Source organism: Epinephelus fuscoguttatus, linkage group LG10, assembly GCF_011397635.1.
Source record: "Epinephelus fuscoguttatus linkage group LG10, E.fuscoguttatus.final_Chr_v1".
Classification (NCBI taxonomy): Eukaryota; Metazoa; Chordata; class Actinopteri; order Perciformes; family Serranidae; genus Epinephelus; species Epinephelus fuscoguttatus.
The window spans coordinates 37,660,606-37,686,239 of record NC_064761.1 but is presented as its reverse complement, the minus strand read 5'-3'; the positions used below and the strand labels follow the sequence as shown (position 1 = coordinate 37,686,239).

Here is a 25,634-nt window from a genome sequence, read left to right as displayed (position 1 = left end):
CAAAATATTTAATATCTAAACTAAACAAAATAAATAACTAAATCTTATTGTTTTTTGTAAATATACACTCATTCTAAATTTGATGCCTGCAACACACTCCAAAAAAAGTTGGGACTGGGGCATGTTTACCACTGTGTTACATCACCTTTTCTTTTAAAAGAGCAGTGTGTAAGATTTAGGGGGATTTAGTGGCGTCTAGCGGTAAGGATTGCTGAGATCTTTACCTGTGAGCCGAATTATCCGCAGAGGTGTCCTCTCAAAAACAAACAGACCAGGCTATAAAGAGCAGTAAAAACAATGTATAAAGCAGTTTATCGTCACAAATCAGTGTTTCTCCGACACTGTTTGGCATGTCGGAGACAGGCCGCTAGCCTTGCACCTGCTAATGTGTGCTCACCAGATTTCTCTGATATCTTGAAATCCAGATATTAAGTAGGTTTTTATCGGGAGACAAATCATCACATACTTCTCTAAGTGTCAAATAAATTTCAGTAAGCGTGTTCAAAATTTTTTTTGGATTGAAATGTTATGATTTCTTTATCTGTGTAGTTTTATTTAGTTAACACCAATGTCTGGTCTAAATTTCATGTGGACAGCTGCATTGGAAATTTGTTTGTTCATGTTAAAATACCTATTTCTCCCACTGTATGTCAATTGCAAATCACTGCATTCTGTTTTTGTGTACATTTTACAACGTGTCCCAACTTTTTTGGGATTGGGTTGTATTTTAGCTTAGTGTTTATATCAGCCAAAAGCCAATGTGAAGGGACACCGCCGACACACAGATCATGCCTTGCTCAGGCCTTTCTTTAAAGAATAAAAGGTGGCAGTGGGGACCCTGATCTCTCTCCCCGACTCAGGCAAAGTGGCCGGCCTGCCTGTCTGCCTCAAATTCAGCTCCGCAGCAGAATGTGACCCCTCTGGACTTTGGGCAATGTCTCCTGCTCTGGTTACAGAGAGAAACTGACAAAGACCCCGGCAGTAGTTCTCTCATGCCATGAGTTAGAGTGACATTGTGGTGGGTCAGCATTGGGTCACGGATATTTTTCTCCTGCTCGCTCCTGGGGGGGGGGGAGGAAATGTGCTTAGACAAAAAACATGAGGAAGGTTTAGAGGGCCTGGTGTTTGGAATCGCTCTCTCCTCTCTTGTCCAAACAGTGTATTCTAATAACAACACTCATGCTTTTCATTTACTTGCTTGTAATGGATAGGACAGCTGCATTTCCTGTAGTGCGGATCAGTAATAAGAAATAATGACCTGCTCGAGTTTAGTGGGCTTACACCCACTGTACAGCGGAATTATACACACACATAATTGTCTTGGCAAGTCTGGAGACGTACTAAGATGTGAAATCCTATTCATGCAAGTGCTATCTAATTGGCTCACTCCTTTGAGGAATTAGACCGAGTTAATCACGTCTGAATATACAGAACTCAATTAGAACTCTGCAAGCTAATGCAGACAGCCATGAATATTTGATGACGAAGTCAGCAGAAAGCCGAGCCGCTGCGTGTTCGTGAGCGTGCCTCAGCCGACAAGGAAAACCAGGGTGGGTGTATACCTGCCGCCGCCGCTCGTCGTGTGTGCGTGGCAGCTCTCCCAGCGTGTGAAGCAGCTGTGCAGAGACGCCAACAGCGAGCTGCAGCGCCACAACGACGAGCATATGGGGGCCCTGAACTCACCACGCTGGCTGCAAGCCTCTGGATCTGACTACCTGGATATCCATCACAGAGAAGTGACAGGTGTGTGGGTGGTGTGTAGTCATTTCTAATTAGAGCCATATTACTATCAGGGAAGCAGCATCACAAAATCCATTTTTCCATGTTGTGGTGTTTACATCGCTGTGACTGGATGTGAGAGGAGAGATCAGACTGTGATTGGATGTATTGTATCGTATATACCCTCTGTCAATGACAGCAGGAGCTTCAGGGGAGTTCTTGGGGATATCCCATTGTTAAGTGGGAGAGTAGTCTGTGGAGGACATACATTACCAGGAGCCCCAATACAGCTGGCACCATGCCTGTCGCCTCTGGGTGCTGTGCAGCCTGCGGAAACGTCCCTTTGCTATCTAGATTGTAAGAGTATGGTGTGTTTGAACTCCCTAGTAAATTCAGTAAACACAACAGGAGGAGTGGTTCCCAACCTTTTTGTCTAAACACCCCCTAAATTTAAAGATGTCGTAGATATAACCCCAGAAAAAAAACTGTTGTGTTTCATGTAACTGTCAATGTTTAGGTCGGTTTAATCAAGTTTGCATTCTTACAACTACCACTTGGAGGGGAACAGGCTGTATATTTAAACCATCTATCCATTACTTTTGGCTGATTATTTTAAAGGAATACTTCACCATCCATTTGCATATCAATTACTCACCCCATGTTACAGTGAATTCATGAAGACAACTTTGTTTTTCTCTCATGCCTCAACTGTGAACTAGGAATCCAAAAATAGAGAGTTTAAATCATAGGAGTTTGCGATTAACAACAGCAAAAATGTATAAAAACAGAGATTTACAAAACTCTCACACAACTTCTGCGGTATAATCCAAGTCTCATTTATCCAGTCGTATGCTCAGTACTTCCCAAACAGGAAGCCCTTTTGATGGGGAACTGAACTAAAAGTGAAACATATCTATGCTCTCTTCAAAGCCAGACTCCACTGACAAAAACAGTAATTTTACCTCACTGCACACAGGAGCTGCTGGTCTACTGCTGCCTCGATCTGTTAGTTAGTTTGTTATTGTGTGACTTTGGTGAATTCAAATTAACTCTTTAAAACACCAAGGTCACACAAAAACAGAAACAAACTAACTGAACCAGGCAGTGGTAGACCAGCAGCTCCTGTGTTAAACAAGTTTAAATTGCTGTTTTTGTCAATGGAGTCTGGGATTAAAAAGAGCATAGATAAGATCTGATATAGTTATGCTGTTGTTAAACGTGGACCCCAATGACTTCAATGCATCAATAAGATTCAAAATAACCCCCGTGGAGGAATCCACGAGAAAAGCACTGGAGCACTCACATCACTTGTGATGAATTTATTAATGACAAACGTTTAGACGCCAACTGCGTCTTCATCAGAGTCCAAATAAAAAAGTCTTTTGATCTATATTGTCCTGTTCTGAGAAGCACCGACCTCCAATTGCGGAAGGGCTGAAGCGCAAGAGATTCCCTCTGCATCAATAAGATTCTTTTGATAATTTGTTCACCATGAGGGCATACAAGAAAACCAAAATTTTGTTCACTTAATCACCATAATGCTAGGTGAATAATTGATATAAAAATGGTCATTTGGGGGGTGAAGTATTTCTTTAAAATGCCTCCATTTATTGCTGTTCATTTCTGTCTGCTTTGTATTGAGCTGTTGCCTATGTATCCACTCATACTACCTTGTTCTCATTTATCCAGCCGTATGCTCAATACTTCCCAAACACATGCATTTTTGCTAAAAACCTTACTATTTAAAATGGAACAAAAAGTGAAACTTATCTGTACTCTTTCCAAAGCCAGACTCCATTGACAAAAACAGTAATTTTACCTTGACAAACACAGGAGTTACTGATCTAATGCTGCTTGGTCCAGTTAGTTAGTTTGTGTTATTGTGTGACTTGGTGTTTTAAAGAGTTACTTTGGATTCAGCATTCTCAAAACAAGAACACAAACAAACTAACTGATCAAGGCAGCGAAAGACCAATAGCTCCCATATTCAATGAGGTCAAATTACTGTTTTTGTCAATGGAGTCTGGCTTTGAAGAGAGCATGGCTAAATTTCATTTTCAGTTCAATTCCCCGTCTGAAAGTGCTGCCTGTTTGGAAAGTACTGAGCATATGTTTGGATAAATGAGACTTGAATTACACTGCATGAGCTGTGTTAGAGTTTGTAGACTGATCTTCTGATATAGTTATGGACCCCTATGACTTCAATTCATCAAGAATGTTCTCTGTATTTGGAATCTTGTGTTCAATGGACATGTGCGTGAAAAACAAAGTCTTCACAACTTCAGTGGGCTGATATACACATGCTCATCTAGGGGGTGAAGTATTCCTTTAAAGTGGATATTGGAGTTGACATCCCACAAAAAATAGATATTGTTATGATATAGTTTTTTAATTGTAAAGGTGTTTTTTTTTGGTCAAGTTTGCATTCTTATATAATATCACTGGAAGGGGCAGAAGCTGGATCTTTTAACCATTTATTAATTACTTTCACCTGTTTATACATTACTCTTGGTGCCATATTCAAGTTCTCTGCTAGCTTGCAAACTATTTTTCATGTACTGTCAGTGGCAGCATGTGGTATTAAGATGTTACAACAGTCTAATGATTATTGCAACAAGTTCATTAAAGATCAGTATCACAACATTTTGGACGAGTCTATTTGAATGGTTACTTTCTACTAAATAACAAATATAAGTTTTTTTCTGATCAAATCAGAATGTCTATCATGTCAAACAAGCTGAACTACTCCACAGTCTTTACACATACAGTTTCCCCTGGCAACTGCAACTGCCCCTGGTTAGGAATTAATGATTCAGAGGGCCGAGTTTTCTTTTTCAGTTCAATTGGAATAACTGTATAGTAATAATAAGTTGAATAATCAATTAATCCATCACCAGAAAATGAATCGCTATCTCTTTTGATGAGCGATAAATTGTTCAAGGAATTAAAAGGGCAAAAATGGTTAATTGAAAAAAAGAATCGTATTAAAAAATTATTTCACTGCTTGAAAGATGGTCTTTTTTATACAACTTTACATTCATAAAACAAAGTATCCTTCATTTTTATTGACCGAAACCAAAGATATAGCACTACTATGTACAAAGCGGTATAAAGTGTCGTAACGTAAATGGATCGGAGTTTGTTTATTAGATAATTTGTTTTATTCTATATCTGAATTTATGTGAAAATGCTCCTTAGTAAAAAGGCAAAAGCTGCTTTCTTCAAGAGCGAGTCCTTGCTAGTGACACCAATTCACATTCAGATTTTGTGCTAAAAAAAAGTGGGTCTGCATTTGAGATTTAATTACACACAAAAAAAGCAGTTAAGCCATAAAAAAGGTAATATTAATGGACGAGCGACGAGGCTGACACCACCACTTTCCAAGACAGACAAACAGACACAGAGGGTAAAAGCTCATCAGTCAATCACGAACGTTTCCTGGTGACTGGCAGGTCAGGGCTGCTGGGTGCTGCTCTTCTTTTACAATAGCAGAATGGAAAATCTTTCGGAGAGTGGAGCCAATGAGACCAGAGCCCATTTATTTTAAATAACAGAGCCATAGTACAACACCAGATAATGAACGTAATTACATTCAAGCAACTTTGGCGTCCGTGACCTTGGTGGTCTCTGAAATTCTGTCAAAAGAGGGAGAAATAGATTAAGGTTTTTGTGTGGGCAAATCCCTATCTCTTTATTACTGCTCTTTCAATTCGAAGCTCTGCTCCTGGTGTGACCTTGTGTTACTTACATCAGTCTCATTACAGTACACTTAAACTGGCTGCACTTTGGATGATCTATATTCATGGGAAGTGGTAGTATAAACAGGAAAGTGGGTATGAGATTCTGCCTCAAACAGGGAACTGAGCATTGTCTGCAACCTTTTTACCATTCACTGGTGTCAGTTAAGCAGACTGAATGGAAGTGTTTACCAGCATGGAACTTGAAGCAAAGGGCAGCTAAAGAGCCGCTTAAAGTAAATTAACTGGGCGAAAACCTGGCTGATGGAATGCGGCAGAAATTTGCAAAAACTAGCAACAAGGCAGATATGGATGACATAGAACAGACTTAAGAACAGTAGGCACGGTGTCCTGTGTAAGCAATTAACCTCTGTGACACTGAATCCCACTGCTGAACTTCTTCAAAGACCAGCTGAGCTATCAGATACAGGAGAAGTCCCTGTTGCTCTCAGCTCTGCTAACTAATATGCTCTCGAGGTTAGAGGCAGACTTCCTAAAGTGAAAGGAGTCAGAAAATTACTCTTCATTTCTAAGAGTATAGTTTCAAATAGATGTGGTGACATTTTGGCTCGAACTCTCTAGAAGGTATAATGACTGCTGGAACATAATGACTTCATTTGCTACAGTTTTTTTCATGTCAAGACGTGAAAAATGAGCCTATAAATGCCACGGTTGCTTTTAGTTTAGTGGATTTACTGTAGTAAGAAATGAGCTCCTATGAGTCAACATGTGAAAGGTTTTATTCTTAAAGGGACAGTTCACCCTTTTCCTCTTACCTGTAGTGCTATTTATTCATCTAGTTTGTTTTGGTGTGAGTATAGTATTTGAGATATCAGCTGTAGAGATGTCTGCCTTCTCTCCAATAAAACTGAACTAAAAATTTTTTTTAAAAACTCAAAAGCAATGTCTCTTTCCAGAGATCATGACCCTGTCACTTAAAATAATCCACGGACTTTGTTGTGAGCAGTTTCATGTAGGAACTGTTTTCTTTCTACCAAATTATAGCCACCAAACGTACCGCAGAGCACAGGGAAGCTAGCTAACGTACTGTCACGAACATGAGTCTGTAATCTAGGGCTGGGTGTTGTTAAAAAAAAATTCCATACCAACAGAGTACTTAGTTCGATACCTATACTACGAATGGAGTAGTGTGTATATGGTAAAAATTAATAGCCTGGGCTTTTATTTGCTTCAATCACTAAAGACACAGAGATGAAGAGAAAGAGATAGAGAGACAAAACTACTACACTTGTTTAATTGCACTTGCAGATTACGGCACCCGACACAGCACCTTTTGGTGATGGGACAGTCCTGGAACAGACCACTGTCACAAAAAAGAATCAAATGCAGGTAACGTTTGACTCGAAAATGTTTCAAGAGCACTTGGTACCAGAGTACAGGTACCTGGCCCTACTCTTGTCCATGAGTAGATGCACGCTTCCTTCTGTGCAGTGACTTGGTTGGTGGGTGCAGCTCAGTAGAAAGAAAATAGTTCCTACATGAAACTGCTCACAACAAGGTCTGTGGATTATCTTGAGTCATGATTCCTGGAAAGAGACACTGCTGTTGAGTTTTTCAAATATATTTTTTGGCGCTTTGAGCACCACAAGCTGAGAATATCTGATAGCCGATATCTCCAACATTCAGCAATTCATACCAAAACAATCTAGACTGATAAATAACACACAGCTATGAGGGTAAATTTGTGTTTTTAAATTTGGGGTGAACTGTCCCTTTATGATTTCTCCTGGTTGATTTAGCGACACCAGTGGTTACTGGTGATAACACCAAGTCCAGTTCAATACATGAAACTCTGATTGAGCAGCTACTTTGTCAGAAATACAACAGAAGAGTGACCGGTATGTCTGTTTACAGAGAAGCCAAACAAATTCACGCTGTTTTAATCAAGAAGTCAGTCAATAATAATTGAGTCATGATCTGATTTCAGGCTGTCACCTGCAGCCCTTCATTCAACAGCTCACTGTGTCGCTGTGGCGGTTATTCCCTGCAAAATTCAAAACTGATCCACTGCAAGTTGTTGACGCACTTTCGCAGGGCTAACCAATGTTACAAGTACACTCCCTGTAACAGCTGTACAATAAAAGCCATCTGATGTTTAGTCACTGCAATGCTCTGAATTTAGGCAGTAGCAGTAGTTTATGGTGGCTTAGCATGGACAGTAACTTGAAAAAGCTACTTGATGCAACTAGGCATCGTTTCTTGTGAATTACTGTACAAACCCAGTGCAGGAATGGCGGACCCTGCCACTAATAATGAAAATGACTTCACAAATTGAGGATGTAATGACACTGAATAAATAGCGCTGAAAACCGTGTTTCTATTCAATTAAAATCTTATTATAACAAAGTTTCTGTCATTATAACCACATACATGAATGCCCCACCTAAACTGCTCACCAAGTGACAATACTGCAAATCCAAATAACAGGGCACTACACTCACCACATACCTGGACGTAACATAACACATGACGCCGTCTGTAGCTGGTGTGTTCATACAAAAGCCAACACACTGAGTGCGCTTTTGGCCTGTCAAATTACAGCACTTTTCCTCTAATGTGAAGCACTCTTCTTAAATGTATTACACCTCATATCTTTGCTTTCAGCAAGCTCTGACTGCATTCTTCAAGAAAGTAAAATCTCTTCAAACCTTCAACTTTCTGCACCTTAATGTGAATTTAACTGCAAGATGAGCGAATCAATTAACAAGACAAACATTAAAGCAGCTACAAGGACTTTTTAACTGGTTATGAAACAACCTCACTTTAAAACTGATGCCTCTATATGACCTGCCATAAGACTTTTTATATAGTTATTCTGAATGCATGTAACCGGGTCAAATTCCACGCAATATCAGACTTAACAATTTACGGCACCCAGACAAGTGAGTAGTATGTTGGCCAGTTTAAAAGGAGCAGGAGGAGACTTATCTTTAGAGAATTTTATTTTTGATGTTATATTTTTGTGGTTATGGCTGACACTGGGGCAGAATCAGCAAAGAGAAAAAGAAAAGCATTGACCAAAGAATAAAATAAAAAAAAAGCTCAAAGCACAGGCGAAAACATGAATTAACCTCCGTCAGTCATTCAACAGATGGAGAAACTTGCAGAACATAAAAGGATTCAAAGCTGATCCTGAATTGGCCCTCTGAATTGGGAAGCCGGCCGATGAGTTTCGCAGTGCTTCTGCCTCCTGTCTGAACCTGGCGTTCTGACCCAGGTAAGCTCTGAGGTACCCAAATTTGGCACCAATTGATTAAACGTGACCAGGCACTCTGTAGTAGCAATGTAATTCAGTCTGTATCCTTGAAAGTAAAGTTCTTAAAAGTACCAAGTTTGGTCCCCAACCCTACCACCAACCCAAAACATTGTTTTTTGACGACTTGGGAATGAGACTCAACAATGAACTATCTTTCTCCAGAATTACATACTGCACCTTCAAAAAAGTAAAATAGTATCAAATAAGCTGCATCTTTCTTTCACTCACTTCCAAAACAAACGCATGCGCTAGCCATATCAAGATTTTTACAACACAAGGTGGTGGTGCTCATGGAAACACCGCAGCCTCTGTCCACAGGGGCTGCGATGTTGTAGTTGCTTTAAAGCCCAGACACACCACACTGATATCAAAGAAGTAGTGGTGAAAATAAGCAGACTGTTGGATCATCTCGGCCACAAAGCTGCGCATGATCACATCGCAAAGACTACAGCTAGCTAGCACTTAAGTAGATCGTCATTCAAAAATGGATACCAGAAATCCGTCATGATGCTAGTTAGCCAGTTAGCACATTAACAACACAATCTAATGCTGAAAGATTTAGGTGTATTTACAATGCACCAGTGAACAACAACAAAAACTATCATGAAACATTTCTGTTCAAGAGCTCAATGGCTAAAGAAAAATAACCTTACCTATTATAACCTATATAAGTTTGTTTCGATCTCACGCCCTCTTGACTTTAGCTCTTTGTTTACTTTCCTCACTTCCATTTTTCTTCTCATGCACAGAGCTAAACTGCCAATCACACTGATTTCAGTCACTGCCAGGCTCTGCTGTCTCCAATGCCAATTCAACATGCTAAATCTGCATTTAAAAAAAAACAGACAAGGGCCAGCAAGCTGACGGTGCGAGACACACCACAAAGACGAGGGTGACAGACAGCCTAACATTGACCAGTGGCCGACTGTCAGCTTGGTGTGTCAGGGCCTTAAGACAAAAATCTGTGGCTATCTACAAAGTTTTAGTTCGACCTAGGTCCTCAGGTTTTGGGTCGACAAATGAAAGCATTCTGTCACTGTAGGTCTGGTTACATTATTAGACCTCTAATAAGGATAGACCCAGCTAAGACACCTGGCTGTTCTGTAAAACACTGTTGTTATATCGTCCGGCCCCACTGGGTTCCTCTCCTGTTGCCCTGTGATCCATTTGTTACAGTCTGCAGAAAACATACAGTCAGCAGTACTTTGAATCTGCTTGAAAATGTTTCACATGAGAGCTTTCTTGGAAAACACTTAGTGGCACTAAAACTCAAAAACCACTCTCTCTCAGTAACAATGATGGACAGCTCGCTGGGTGGTGTTTGCACACACACACACGCTCACACTTTCAGTCTTATCATGTGTGCAAACATGGAATGGGGGAAGCTGTGGGACACCTCAGGCTGAGACACATCAGACAAGGAGAGGGGAAAAAACCCCAATGGCGACCCGATGTTGTCACATTAACACGATTACGAAGCACTCCATGCAAAACAAGACATTAATTGAACGTCTGCAGAGTTTATCAACACGGTTGTGTATTCAAATAAGCAGCGATAAGTCCTGTGTGGAGGCCAGCCATGGAAGTGCCAAGGACAAAGGCTGATTACTGCCCTGCACTGTGTGGGCCAATTGTGTGACTGAGGCTGTTGAGACAAAGAGATAGCAGGTTGTAAAATCAGGAAGTAGACAGGTGATGATAACAGATGTGGGTGAGTTCCTGCACATTACTAAAAGGAATTAACGATATCTAGACAAACAGTTTGACTGAGGCAAATCACCCAGCGGAAGAGATGGATCTCACTAATACAAATGCTGGTATTGTTCCAGAGAATGTGTAGTCAGCCCAGATAAGGGCGCTGCTGATCGCCTACTTTGATACATGGCAGAAAACTTTATTGGATGGCAATCAGCGTGGCGTGCAAAATGTATTCCTGCAATTCCTGGCAAAGGGATTAATAGATTTTTGCATACTATTATACAGCGTCTACACACAGTGAGTTTCCTCAGGCACCTGTTATACCTGTAAGATATTCTACATCAAATGTAATACAGTGCCAGAGGGTGTTAGAAAAATCTATTTCACACTTACGGTACAGAACATACGGGATCAAAATACATTCTGTAAAATGAGTTCATACTCAATCTTTTCACTAAGAAGTTATTTTCAGCCAGTTTGAGAAAACTAATATGTATCTATTATGCAGCTGAACCATCTGTGCAGATATAACATTGAATATAAGTATAAAGCAAAGAATCTCTGTATGTGTGTGTGTGTGTCCTTCGCATATCTCAAGAACTGCTCTTTCAATCTTCTTCACACTTGGTGGGTGTTTTGTCGGAGACCCAAGGACGGGCATTGTCCAATTTGGTGTGATTTGGATATACCACATATTCAATATTCATAAACTTTGAATAAACAAGAGAACAGCGCTCTGTGGCCGTGTACAGCACCAGGGCAGGGCTTCAGGGCACTGCAGAGAGTCAAGTACATCTCGCTGAGTGTGTTTAACCTGTGTTTCTGACAGTGAGTAACCACAATCTTTGGTGTGTTCTAACTTAATGCTAATAACGTTGCCACCACAAATACTCCACCATATCCATCCTCTACTCTACAATAGATATATATTCTATTCCTAATATCTTAAGTACTAGTGTTATACATTGTAGCTTAATGCACATTTTTATTGCTATTTTATTTCATATCTTTATATTTACATATTTACATTTTAAACTCTTATTCTTACTTCTTACATTTCTCTGTTCTTTACATCGGAGTGAGTGTAACATATCACAGTTTCTCTCGGGGATCAGTAAAGTACTTCTGATTCTGATAACCATGGTGGTGCGGCCTGTCTTCACTTACATGTCTTCACTTACATCCATTGTGAAAGTTTGCCATATTAACTTATGACTCTACTAATGTTACCACCAGAAAAATACCTCTGCTAATTAAATCCATGCACTACTTTGTACCAGTGGTGGTCATGTTATAGCAAGCTAATGTGCCTATTTGTAAATTTATACATCTGCTTTGTGTTTGTGACTGTGAGTAGCTACAACATGAGTGCTTTTTTCTTCGTCATATCAACTTATAATACTAATAACGTTACTGCCTGCGAAATACTTCTGCTGATAAAATGCATACACTACTTTATAACGATGGTGGCGCGGACTGAGTCAGCAGTCTTATCGTACGTCTACTGTGTAAGTTTCACATACTAACTTACGAAACTAATAATGTTACTGCTGTACGTATGTGTATGAATTAGGTTTGGCTATCTCTTTAGCGGAGGCATAACAATAACAATGGCATTAATATAGCAGTATAGAGTCAATATAGAGTCATTTATGTCCCTGATCATTTGGCTGCTGTACTTCTTTGAGTTAGCTGCTAACTGCTAGCAGCTACTTTTTAAATCTCTCACAGTGGGTCTAACTAACTTCAACTCTGGCGTAAAGGTGAGACAACTCTGTCCCACCATCCCACGATCGTACCTTGCATACAGAACGATAAGATAGCAGAAGATAAGGTGCGAAATTCCCACCTTAAAGAGACAGTGCAAAAAGGGCTATTGACACTTATGGAGTAATCAATTAACCAAAACCTGCATGCCTCTGGACTGTGGAACCTGCAAAAAACTCATGCTGAGAGAACATGGTGTGAACGTGCAAACTCCACAAAAAGGACCCCAGCCAGCTGGCAGATTCAAACCCGAATCCTCTTGCTGTGAAGTGGCAGTGCGAACTGCTGCACCACCGTGCCGACCCAGAAGAAGAAGGACACAAATCTTTTATTTTTTCTCAAGTACACAGTAAGTAGGTAGTATACAGTTGCTTGAGGCCTTCTGTGAGTTGTTTCAGGGTACAATGACTTGAATAACATCATAATTCAATATTTCTCATATCTTAATACCATAATAAACCAATGGCAGTGCACTAGTAAGTCAAAGAGCGTCAATCAAGCAGACAAATTTTAAGCACTCAAGAATTATTTTTCAATTTAGTTCATACAATCTGAATCTAAAGGGCCACTTTAACAATTTTACACATCAAGTTCAGTCTGATGATGGAATTCAGGGCATTCATAGAGGTTTAAGATGCTGCTGATATAAGGTGGCAGGTTGAGAACAGGATGGGAATCTACAGTCAAAAAAACCAAACTCACAGTGTATCATTATTACTGTTGGTTTTCTCTGAGTGATTCCTAGACTGACTGACTTGGAGGCTAACTTGAAGTTTTCCTCTTTCTCTCTGGGATATGACATTTCTCTTCAGAGACTCAACTCTCACGTTCATTCTCTAATCGTACAGAGGCATATGACCCTGAGGATGGGAATAAAAGAAGAAGAAATTACTTTCATTAAGAAATTCAGATTTCCCCCATCCTTTTGATCTTGTGCCAGAAGAACATTTATGCTGATGAAATGCATAAATAAAGTTCTTAAATTATCCCGTTCCTCTTTAGCGCATGTATCAGAGTTGGAGAACTTCCAGACAAGACAACTACAATCACAGTGAGTGCCTCTGAAAAGGGATGATTTAAGAGATGGCCTGCCACTGGTTTAAACATCATGTAGCTCAACTTTACTGGTAAAGTGCACATCAGGCCATTTCCTGCAAGTGATGGAAATGGGAAATTATATGCGTGTGTTAATGTGCTGTATCAGAAGTTGTATCAGAAGGATGTTGTCTACAAAGCAGCTGCTGTAAATATAAGGAGTTTTTTTTAAAGCCGCCCTGGACATCAAGATGTTTCATCCCTAAACCGCCAAAAACAAAACTCTGACATAACAATGGTAAACTTCCCCCAATCTTGCCAGAGTCCAGAACTTCCTATTCATTTGCCAGCCAAAATCTGCCAGATGACACGTTTCTCTCAAACTGTTGCTCAAACTACAGATTGTACTTCCTCATTTTCATATGCCCGCCACCACAGATACAAGAGAGCGAAGAGAAAGACTGAGATTGAGAAAGACTCTCTACTGTCTGAAACACAGACCAAACTGAGATCAAAAACAGTGAAACTAAGGGTGCATTCACACCAAGACAGTCCGGGGGACTCGGTTCGATTGGACGGGGAATGCTTCATTTAGTGCCGTTCACTTTCACACTGCACTTTTTAAAGCGGACCAAACCGCCTGGACATCATGCAGTTACAACAGCAGCTCGTTTGGGAGCGGTATTGCCCGAAACAACCACTGACCAGGAAGAAAAAAAGCATGAGGAAGAAGAAAACCCGGCTCATTGATTGGCCAGGACCGGAAATGGAAATCCATCCCCTTCAGCCGGCTTGGTCACCACAAAAAACAGTGGAGCAACACAACATTTCTGCAGTCTTGGGGTTTCTGTTTTTTCATTTTTACATCTGCTTCTCCTGGTTTGCGCTGTTGGCTTTGTTTTTTTTCTACCCAAAGTGCACTGCGCTCTCCACTTCCTCTCTTAGGTTCACTTCCTCTCTTTGCTTCCCTGGATAGTCCGTTTGCATTTCCCACTGTGAGCAAACCTCACCAGGGTTCCCTTGCAAGTGAACCAAGACCCCCAGTTTTGAAGCGGACCAGGGTTCAGAGTTTGAATGAGTGTTCACACCACTCCAAACAAACCAAACTATCTGTGGAAGTGGACCAGGATTTGTTCAAAGCCGACCAAATGGCGCCAATGTGAAGGTGTCCTGAGATTCAAGTGTGTTATGTGAGCAGCAACTATTTATAATCAAATGTACCTCAAGCTGCTGGCCTCAAACAGAGATGAGGAGCGGACTACAGACGTCCGGTAAACTTACACTTGTCCAGACTTTTTTTTTTTTCCATTTTTAAACATGTAGCCTTCAACACAAACTAATGATGACTCACTTGAGGACATTCATCCGCCTTCCTTTGCCCCCCAGCCACACAAGGCTTTGTACAACTTCCTATATTCAGTGGTACTCCCCAATACCAGTAAACAGACTTGTGTAATACCCTTGGAGTTCCCCTTTAAAGTGGAAATGGACAAGTCTTTCTTTTTGTGATTGCACAATGTAATGGCTAAAGAATGATGACACCATCAGCAATTAGATTGATTCCCTATAAGCCTTGCTTTCACTTTGCAATTCTGTCTACCATCAGGTGCTACCACCTGGGAAAATGAAGGCTCGATTTACGGAAAAAAATGCTAAGTTTAAGTTGCATAGAGTATACTACCTGAAAAAACATATTTTGATTTCTAGAGGCTTTCTTTCTGTTAGCAACCAGTTCTACAGCTACTGAATAATGTTACTGGATCACCAGTCACAGTCTTTTTCATTTTATAAAAACATAAAATGACATGCTACCAACCAGGTTCGCTTTTCTTAATACATACTAAAGAACTTCTGCTCTCCGGGGCTGCCCCCCAATAGTCGACCACTTGTCTAAATAAATCAATACCTATATGACTGGACCATGTGGGAATTTAATTTGAAAGGACAGACACAGGAAGTGTCCACGCTCAGCAGTCAGACAGGAGTCAGGTTAATTTCCAGGGCTGGTACCTGCAGTTATTCCACAGGCTAGTTAATAACATGTCGGGCAGGAAATCCAAAGTGTGGGATCATTTTGAGAAGGTGAAGGACGAACCCAAGGTGATATGTAAACTCATCTTCATTGGTCGACTACAATCATGACGTATCATCTGAAACATGGAAGTAGCTACATGTCCATTAGCCCACAGCGTCATTAACAGGCGGCTCGCTCAGTGTGTGACGTGCACTTGTAGATAAAATATAGGCCTATATTAATGAAGGTTCATTAGTACGGTTTAAATTATAACGTCATAAACATGCGGGCGACTAGTCGACTAATGGCCCTAAATGATGACTATCGGTTGACCAGGAAGATTCTTAGTCAAGGGCAGCCCTACTGCTTTCATGTCTGCATGACAGACTAAATGAATGAATATACTCATGCCTTTTCCCCAAACATTTTCTTTGCCCTTCTACCCCAACGCCAACCCCTGCTGTTAGCACGAAGCATTACACAAACTATGTTATTACTCAATAACATGCTTATTTCTTCTATTATTTCCAAAGTGGTGTTTGATGTTTCTTGACAGAAAAATTTGTAAACAGATACAGTATGTCATGTGTTATCAGGATACCCTTGATAGTTGTTGGTCGCAGAGTCTAGGCTCTGAGGGATACGTAGTCTGTTGACTGAAATATGTCTATTTCCAATTTCATGATTATATTTTCCTCACTGGCTTAATTTGTATCTGTAGACACTCATTCAAGTTTCAAAACTTGTACAAACTGAATCCAATAATCTAGTCAGATATTTTTTAATAAAACAACAGTGAAAGTTAAAAGCTATAGCCCAAAATTTCCATTGTAAAGGCTGATTGCATCACTCAGCTACTTCCCATCTCAGCTTCCAGGAATGACCTTCAAACTTACCCATGATATCGCTGACAATTAAAAACTGCGACTCTGTCATATCCCGCCAATGGTCCGACACTGAACCATATTCTAAAGAAGCTGAATGAGGGAGACACTTCTGCAAAACAATATCCTCATGGTTTTGAAAAGTGACGCATCTTTCCTGACAATATTGTGCAAGGAAATACTTTTATCAGTGTTGCTCAACACAGCGACAGGAAAACAGGTCGCAGTTTTGTAAAAAGGAATAAAAACACCCTAAAATTAAAAATAAGTGAAAACACCTTCTGGGATATTGTCATGAAATGTCAGTCATTTCATCACATACTTTTGATATCACAAGACTGATTTAGAAAAGTAAAAAAAGAGGAAACAGAGGAGACAAAATTTTCTGTTTTCTGTAATCCACACAGAAAATTAACACCATGTTACATCTAACATGATTTTAACACTCATTTAATAACTCAAGTGCATTAAAACCATATCTGACTGCTTATCAGCTGTAACTCCAGATAGTTATGCATCAGCTCACTGAGTGATGTGCGAGTGAGAACAATATAATCATCGTCTAATTCACCAAGGAAGAGATATCTGAAAATCCTCTATTACAAAAACACAATGAAAGCATCTCTGACATCATTATTAGAACTAATGAATAATCTATCAGGTTGTGCTGGGATAAAAAAGTGAAGTAGTGGTCCAGTGTGTAGTATTTAGGGTCATCTATTGGCAGAAGTGGAATATAATATTCATAAATGTGTTTTCATTAGTTTGTAATCACCTGGAATTATTTTGTAACCTCAGAATGAACAGTTTAAATCTACGTACTGTAGGAGGAACATCCTTGTTTATGGAGATCGCATTATTGTTCTGCAGTAGGCCAGGATGGCTACTGGCTCAGAGCTACAGTGGGTTGTCAACTAATTGGATCAGCGGTTCGATCTCTGGTTCCTCCGGTCCACATGTTGAAGTATCCTTGAGCAAGACACTGAATCCCAAATTGCTATCGATGAGTGTGTTAAAAACTGAGTAGCAGGTGGCACATTGTGCAGTAGCCTCGGCAACCAGTGTATCAATGAATAAGTGTGTGTGAATGGGTGAATTGTGACTTGTGGTGTAAAAAGTGCTTTGACTGGTCAGAAGATTAGAAAGGTGCTATACAAGTCCAGGTCCATTACCATTTATGAACTAAACACTAGCTCTAGATAAGGTAATTTGCATTTTCATGTCAGCCACCATAGTTCTTCTACACTCATGGCACATGAGAAAAGTTTTAGCCCAGCAACCTTCCCGCTAGATGAATCAAGCAATGCTAGGTCTTTTCATAGCTTTCAATAACATTTGGCTCTTATGTCACTGTCAACAGCAGCCAAGAAGTGTCTTGAACCTGCATTCATTGTTTTTGGCCACTTGGGGGCAGTACAACAAGCTGTAAACACTGCACTGACACATTATCACCTTCAAACTTTGATATGGCTACATGCTAACAAAATATTGCCACATCCAGCAGACACAAAGCAACATTCGTACTAGTCTCTATATACAGACTCTACATTCAGTGAATGTAGAGTCTGTAGGCAAACCACCAGAGATCTTGCCTCCGGAAGAAGAGCGGAAGAGCCCTGGTTTCCGGTTATAGACTGTTTGTAGTCTACAACCATAGACTACCAATCACGTCTGAGCCGGCTGCAGTTGTTGCCAGGTTAAACGGTCCGTGTGGTGAACTAACGAGACGGAACATAATTGGTGTCACTGGAAACTCTGAATCCATCGCAGTGGTTCAGCATATTTACTTAGATATAAACGGAAGTCGGAAATGGAAATTCGCCTCCTCCGCCCAAATCAAACCGGAATGCCAAAAAATTGGGGGTCTGCCCCCAGAGGCTGTATCGCCGTCTGCTGGAAGTCAGATGCCAAATACAGCTGATGGGTTCCGAGAATGCATTTGTACTAACTTTGAGGTGTTTTCAAGTCTGATATTCGCTCATAACTTCCAGACAAACATACTTGAGTCTTTGGCTTCTAAATTCTTCAGGTTGTTCACCTGCTAGATGCTAACTTCTGTACTTGTTTCTGGCCTGCAGCCCTTTGCTGCGTGTCATTCCCCCATCGTCTCTCCTGCCTTTCCTGTCTATCTATGGCTGTCCTATCAATAAGGGCAAAAAAAATAATCTCAGAAGAGGAAGAAGAAGAAGAGGAAGAAAAAGGAGACAAAACAGAAGAAGAAGAAGAAGAAGAAGAAGAAGAAGAAGATGATCATAATTTCCATTAAATGGACAGCAGCCGTGTTTGATTTGAGACAACACTACCCTGTCAAAGTTCACCCACTACGAAAGTGCATAGTGTACACACTTTACTATTTTACTACTACACTGAAAGTTTACTAAAGGAAGTATCCAAATTAAGACACAGCATTTGTGTGTCTGACATTTTGTGTTGGACAGAGCAGCTACTAACAGGAACAAGGTTGGTGAGAGTATTGAGGGTGAAACAAAACAGTCAAGTTCAGGTCAGTGAAACTAAAACTTTAAGCTGAAAGATGCAAAAACAAAGTTTGACAGAGCTGAGAGGAACTTCAGTGTCAGGTGATAATAGTCTGGTGACTTGTGATTATGAGTTAAGTTATTGACGAATGTAGGTTTTTGGGCTGACCTTCAACTTCATTCTCTTCTTCATCACAACCCTAGAATTAAGATAAAAATATTCACAAACAAAAAGCACTTGTGGTTGCTGATAAGTAGTGTTTAACTTTTGATTTAACACTAAAAATTAAAACCCTCAGCGCACTGCAGCGCAAGCAGACAGATGCGAAACTCAGAGCGCAGCGGACCGGTGGAAAATGTCGCCATCAGCATATTATTTTACATCAATAAAATCTATTTTCTCATTATTTTGAGTCACACTGTTGAAAGAATTTAGTCATCTGTGTTCGAGCAGGATAATAGGTCTCCATTCATTGCACGTCGTTGGAGAAGGTGTTGTGTTCAAGGTCCCCCCAAAAAACGGGATCGAATCCCATGCCATCGAACGAAGCTTCGAAACCCAGCCCTAGTAGCTTTCATATTAATTACTAATTGTGTCAGTGGTGTGTTAGCTAGCTGACTAGCACCTACTGTTACTGAGCTAATAGTGATTACTAGTCTGCTATCACATTCAAAATAATGTCAATATCAAACAATAGACAGTAAACACTTGATGAGACTGCCCTCGTGTCTGCCTACGTCAACAGTTTCTGTCATTTAAAGTTGTGTAACTGCAGGGAATCACTTTCAGGGGAAGACACCATGAAAGTTTCACTGAGTGACCAAGAACAAAACAAAGACAAAGAAAAAGAGGAAATGTGAAGATGTGTGTGGTGAGAGGTGGCAGCTCGCTGAGCTTTGATGAAATGAAATGTGGTTGCTTGAAGTCAAAATATATATGAACATTCCAGGCACAGGTCTACCAAGGTGCCCTCCCCTGATATCATAATGTGCACACTTGAAACATGGACACATCAATAACCAGAGTGAGCCAAAACTACGTGGTGAGGCAGGTGGATGTGAAGGGAAAAAAGTTACTCACAATATAGCAAGGCTCACAGTACGCCTTCTTCTCCACAGCGTAGAAAGGCTTGCCACGCAGCTTGGTGCTGCAGGTCATGCAGACGAAGCAGTCGACATGGAAGACCTGGTCCATGGCGGTGCAGCCGGTGCCTTCACCCACCACGTTCTCTCCACAGCTGGCACAGCGCCCTGGGGAGAGGAAGAGGAGAGGAGGCAGAGAGCAGATTCAGTGTAAATCCACAGATATTTAAGGTCAGATAACATTCAACAGTCACATTCCACTCACTGGAAACACTGTCAAGATCAAAACAAATGATCCAATCATGAACATTGTTATGAAGGAGAGCTGTGAAGTGTGGAGCACCAGCAGACGCTCTGATCATAGTAAACAGCTCGAGCTGATAGGAAGCATCCTTCAGCGTGCAGAGGATTCAGGACAGTGATACAACATTAAACACAAGCAGGTCAAATATGTCTGACTCTGAAACTATTTTGTTTTCGAATAGTTTCATGATACAAAAAGAGGCAAGTAGGGCTCATATGATCTATAGAGTTGTGTAGTGGGGGGAGCCATTTCATGTGCCCCTGGTTTAACAAGTAAAAGTCCCATTACTTTCTACACAGAAGATATTAAGTAATTCAGAGTTGGAGCAATTCTACTGCTTGGATGGACATAAAACTTTCCTGAATCGTTAGTACAAAAGATGATCAACTGGGTGTCCCTTTGCCTTTATTTGATAGGACCGATATAGTGTAAAGGGTGCAAAGAGAGGGCCATGGGCTGAAACTGAACCTGCAACCACTGCAGCAAGGACACAGCCTTCGTACATAGAGTACTTGCTCTACCAGCTGAGCTAGTCGGCACCCTAACTGTTAAATATATCTGGTTTCTAGGTAGGTAAAAGGTGTATCGAAAAAATGTGTTAACAATGACTCTTGAGGTGTATCTAGGTAAGAAACATCCAATCACAGAGCTTGAAATGTTATTACATGCACTGGCTAAATATATAAATAAATAAATATATGAATTAAAGGTATTCTCTGCAGGAATTTTTAGTTACTGTTTGTTAACAGTATCACCCAGCCAAGCCCAGCGATGTCTGCTTGGCATTTTGCCTTGCAAAGTTTGCGTTGCTGGCACTGTGTCTGTGATTCCATGTTTTGTAGCTTCCTCTTGTATGTGTGTTGCTGACAGTCTGGCATCTGGTTGCTACCATTTTTTAAATTCCTGTCCTTACCTGCATGCTCTACCCAGGAATGTCCCAAAATAAGTAGAAAAAAAGAAAATACAAGCAGAGGGTCGGGGCTTTGTGAACAACTAAGTAAATAAATAAATACATAAAATTCAGGGTCCCTTTTAGATGAATCTGGCAACTGTGGCACCATGTTTTTTTCCACCTAAACATTTTGAGGTTGCTGCAGCTCTGATTCCTGCGTCTGACTGGCCTCTTAACCACAGCAGCTGAGGCTCATGGGTATTGCAGTTTTTGGAGCCACTCACAATGCCAAAGAGACCCAACTGCCTTGAAACAAGGTTAAAATGATTAAAATTGATGGGCATCACATAAACCTACTGGGTTGTTTAATTATCTGCAAGTTCTGCAAGTCTGTTCCAGGTTTCATTTTTTCAGTGGTTAAACGGCCGATCTGGAACATGAAGGAAGATTGTAGAAAATGCTGATCACAAGATCTGAAAGCCCAAAGAAGTGATAACATCAAATTGCTTGTTTTGTCAAATCACGAGTCCAAAACCCACATTTGTTCAGATTACAATGAAATAACAAGAGACAGGAGAAATAGCTGGAAACTGATAATGTTAAAAATGGATTACGGTCTAACTGACAGCAAAAATATATCAAAACATCTATTTGCAAACTCTCACACAGCTCGTGCAGTATAATCCAAGTCTCATTTATCCAGTCATATGCTCAGTACTTCCCAAACAAACAGCCCTTTCAGACGGGGAACTGAACTTGAAGTGAGACTCATCTACGTTCTCTTCAAAGCCAGACTCCATTGACAAAAACAGTAATTTTACCTCCCTAAACACAGGAGCTGCTGCTGTATCGCTGCCTCCATCTGTTAGTTAGTTTGTCTTAATATGTGACTTTCATGAATCCAAACTAACGCTTTAACACACCAAAGTCACACAATAACATAAACACACTAACTGACTGAGGCAGCAGCAGACCAGCAGCTTCTGTCATCAGGGAGGTAAAATTTGTGTTTTTGTTAATGGAGTTTGGCTTTGAAGAGAGCATAGATAAGTGTCACTTTTAATTCAGTTTTAAATAGTAATTGAAAATGAATGTGTTTGGGAAGTATTGAGTATTTGACTGTTAACATAAGACTTGGATTATACTGGAAGAGTTGTGTTGACTTAGTTTTGCTGTTATTTAAACTGGACCCCCTTCACTTTGGTTCATCAAGATTTTTCTCCATTTTTGGGTTCTTTGTTCTCCATAGAGGCGTGCGAAAAATTCAAAGTTTTCTTCACAAATTCAATGCAACACAAAGTGCGTATCTGATATACAAATGGCCATCTGTGGGGGTGAAGTTTCCTTTAAGATCTTTATCCACAGCATCAGCCTCCATCTACGGCTGTTCAGCTCTGCCTGACAGCCTTTGTTCAGCCTTTGTATCAAGCTGCTGCCCATGCATTTCCTTACACTACCTCGTTACAAAAATTTGGAGCTACCTCTTTAAATGCTTCATTTCCTGATGTCAGAAGTGCCTAATCTCCATTTCTCTTTCAAACACTGGATAAGGAAGGATTAAATACTATAATTATGCCACATTAAAGAAACTATACACATCACCAAAGTGTGACATGGACGACATCTATTTAAAAAAAATCAGGCTTTAAATGATAAAAAGAAAACTTTAGAAGTACAGCTAAGTCTTTGTAAAAGGGGGCACAAGTGAACTGATATTATTGCGCCAGAAAGAGCCTGATTGCATATTGCGGGACATGGCATTTGGATATCTTTAATTGAGTTGGAGATATCTTTAATTGAGTTTAAGATGTCCTCGACTCAATGCAAGTTATCTTCAACCCAATTAATAACACTGTCAATTTAATTACTGGTATCTTACAATAATAGGGTTTAAAAAGATATCTGAGAATGTTTTATTTTTTACACATCTGAGGACAGATGCAATCTCTCAGAGGAAGTATGATACAGTATATTTAATTAATTCAAGTTCAGTTGTATGGATCATTTTTGTTCCTTTTTTTTTTTTTTTTTTTTTGCTTCATCTAAAGGCTGATTTGGGGCGATGATTGACACTCTGTATGTTCTGAACAGAGTAGTTCAAGCGTGTTACAGACAGAGGCGAGACACTAACCGGGGGAGATAGAGTATCTGATGCTTGCATTTTCACAGTTCCACTCGCTGTTTTCATATCAAAAAATTCAAACAGAGTGTAAAGCGGAATCTGTCTCAGGTATCAGCACAACTTTTGGAAGTCATATGTTGTTGAGATCAAATATCTGCTTGACTGCGAGGCCCGCTAATGGTATTCTAATCTCAGATAACTCATTATCTCATTGTCAGCCTCAGTGGAAACTGAGAAAAGTTGCTTAACGAACGACTGGATCCACAACTTTTCCAGTAAGAAATCCTTATTGAAATGCTGATATCTGCATAGATGGAGGTTTCGTGGAGAATGTAGGGAGCACGTCCCCTTATATTTAGAACACATGCATTTCTCCCCCCCGATAACAACATGAAAGTAGCAGAGGACCAGCAGATATTTTAAATGCCGATTGAATTGTGTTTCCTTTACATAAATTAAGACATTTATACCACAAAGTGCTGCATAAAAACTCACTAGAGAGCAGGAATAGATGTTTTAACACTCAAAATTTAAGGGAATGGACACCCAGGACATTCCTCTTAATATGCATCCTCCTAATGTTGAAACCTACGCCCTTGGCATAAGCATAGGTTTTGCAGTGGAGTGTCCCTCTCATTATTTAGAACACATGCATTTGTTCCCTCCAAAAAAAACCATGAAAGTAACAGAGGACTTTATTCTTGTCTTCTTAGAGAACATAGATATGTGCAATGAGAATGTTCACATCTCACCAGGCATACTTTCAGCTAAGAAAGATTCTGGTGGACGATGAAGAGGAAATAAATATAAGTTGAGAGATGGGTCACATTGTTTTTAGGTTGTTTGTCAATTTCACTGATTGTGTTTTTAGTTTTGCAGACTTTACACAGTAAATGTTATATTATTAATGAGTGATTCATACCCCTGTTAGTGATGGTTTAATGTTATCTGACGATTTCATTGTGATGATGGTTGGAATTAGTGGCACAGTACAGAAACCAACAGCTGTACGTAACGACAGCTGCTGTGTCACCGTCGGAGAATCTCGTCGATGCGACACAGTCGGTGAAATTTCACTTTCCCAACTGGATCTCTCATTGACAGGTCTAATGAATGGTGGAGGGGCACAAGTATTGATATGCAAACAGATGTTCAAGGGCGTTTCTACATCCATTTATAGCCAACTGTGGGAGTGGAAATGAGGCTTGTGTGCGTGCACTCAGTGTCACAATGGTTGAGATTTATTAAGGAGAATCAGGTGTATGTGAAAGAATACGAATGGGTTTGTTAAAGTGTATTAAAATGAATTAACATGTTATGAGGTGAACATTTGAAGAGGTTACGTTCCCAAATAAAATACACAAAGGATGATGGAGAAGTAAATCATGCCTACCTGAGTACTGAAGCTGATCTTTAAGTGAACTTACTGCATTAACTGTCATGTGCTGCCTGAATTTTGTGATCACCTTTAAATAAATACACACCAAAAATACCATAAATTGGTGCATAAAAATTCACCTGAGTGCAGGAAGTAAAGTGTTTTGTGCTCATCATTTCCTGCGGATCACGCAGGACAAGCCCCTTCCTACCTGTCTGAACTCCTTCATATCTACACACCCTCCCGTACTCTTAGATCCTCTTCTGCAATCCAACTCACATCACCATCTGCCCGCTTGACTACCATGGGTTCTAGAGCCTTCAGCCTTTCTGCCCACGTTCCACTTTTAAATCTCATCTGAAAACACAACTTTGAACCTGGCATACTCTGTCTGATTTAATGGAGACACACATATTGATGATGACTTTATACCAAATATTTATAATTACGATTTTTATCCAGTATTTTTATTAACTTTAGTTGTATATTACTCAGTTCTTTGATTTTATGATCTATGGATTTATTGCTACTTGTTTTTCTTTAACGGTGTCTTGTAAGGCGTCCTTGAGTGCTCTGAAAGGCGCCTATAAACAAATAAAATGCATTATTATTACTATTATTATTAACCCTCTTAATACGTGTCCCCCCCAGTGTTGAAACAAGACCTAGGCCCTTCAATATTTGTGACACTATAATAACGTGGTTCATAGTTTACTGACTGGGGACACATTAAGAAACAAAAGACTGACAGATTGCTCTTGAAGACATTTAGTCGTTAACATTCTGAATTCTCATCACAGCAGCATTTTGTACGTTAATTTAAGCGATCGCTGTCATCCACGACGTACAGCACAGACAAGTTTTCATAAAAGCTGCTATTGGTTTCATCTGCTCCCACTCCTCTATCCACACCTCAATTATGGCTGCGTTACCTACTGTACAGGGAGGCAGATTAAACAAACTAGTGAAGGCACGTCTCGGGGGGACATGTGGGTGTCAGTGGAATCACAAGCAGGGTAATCACTTCAGAGAGCCAGAGGGAAAGAGAAAGGGAGAGAGAGTGAGCGAGAGACAGAGACGGAGCATGCCGAGCCTGTTAGTGGCTTCAGATCACAGGCCATCTTCAGTGAGTGGATGAGAATGCCAAACATGTCCCACAGGGCTCCCACTTTAAATAGCGAGAAGGAAACCTCTCGGAAATCCTTTTCCTTTTGGCAGTCTGTGATCGCGAGGGCCCTCAGGAGCTA

The 25,634-nt window shown here is 40.3% G+C and overlaps 1 protein-coding gene across 8 annotated transcripts in view; it reads right to left on the bottom strand.

Moving 5' to 3' along the window:
* LOC125895302 (LIM domain containing preferred translocation partner in lipoma) overlaps positions 1-25,634 on the bottom strand; it is a 253,387-nt gene that overhangs the window by 27,054 nt on the left and 200,699 nt on the right. For all 8 annotated transcript variants that reach the window (XM_049587035.1, XM_049587036.1, XM_049587030.1 and 5 more), the window contains one exon: positions 19,690-19,859. In XM_049587035.1, the coding sequence (XP_049442992.1) occupies positions 19,690-19,859 (170 nt within the window). The remainder of the gene's footprint in view (positions 1-19,689; positions 19,860-25,634) is intronic.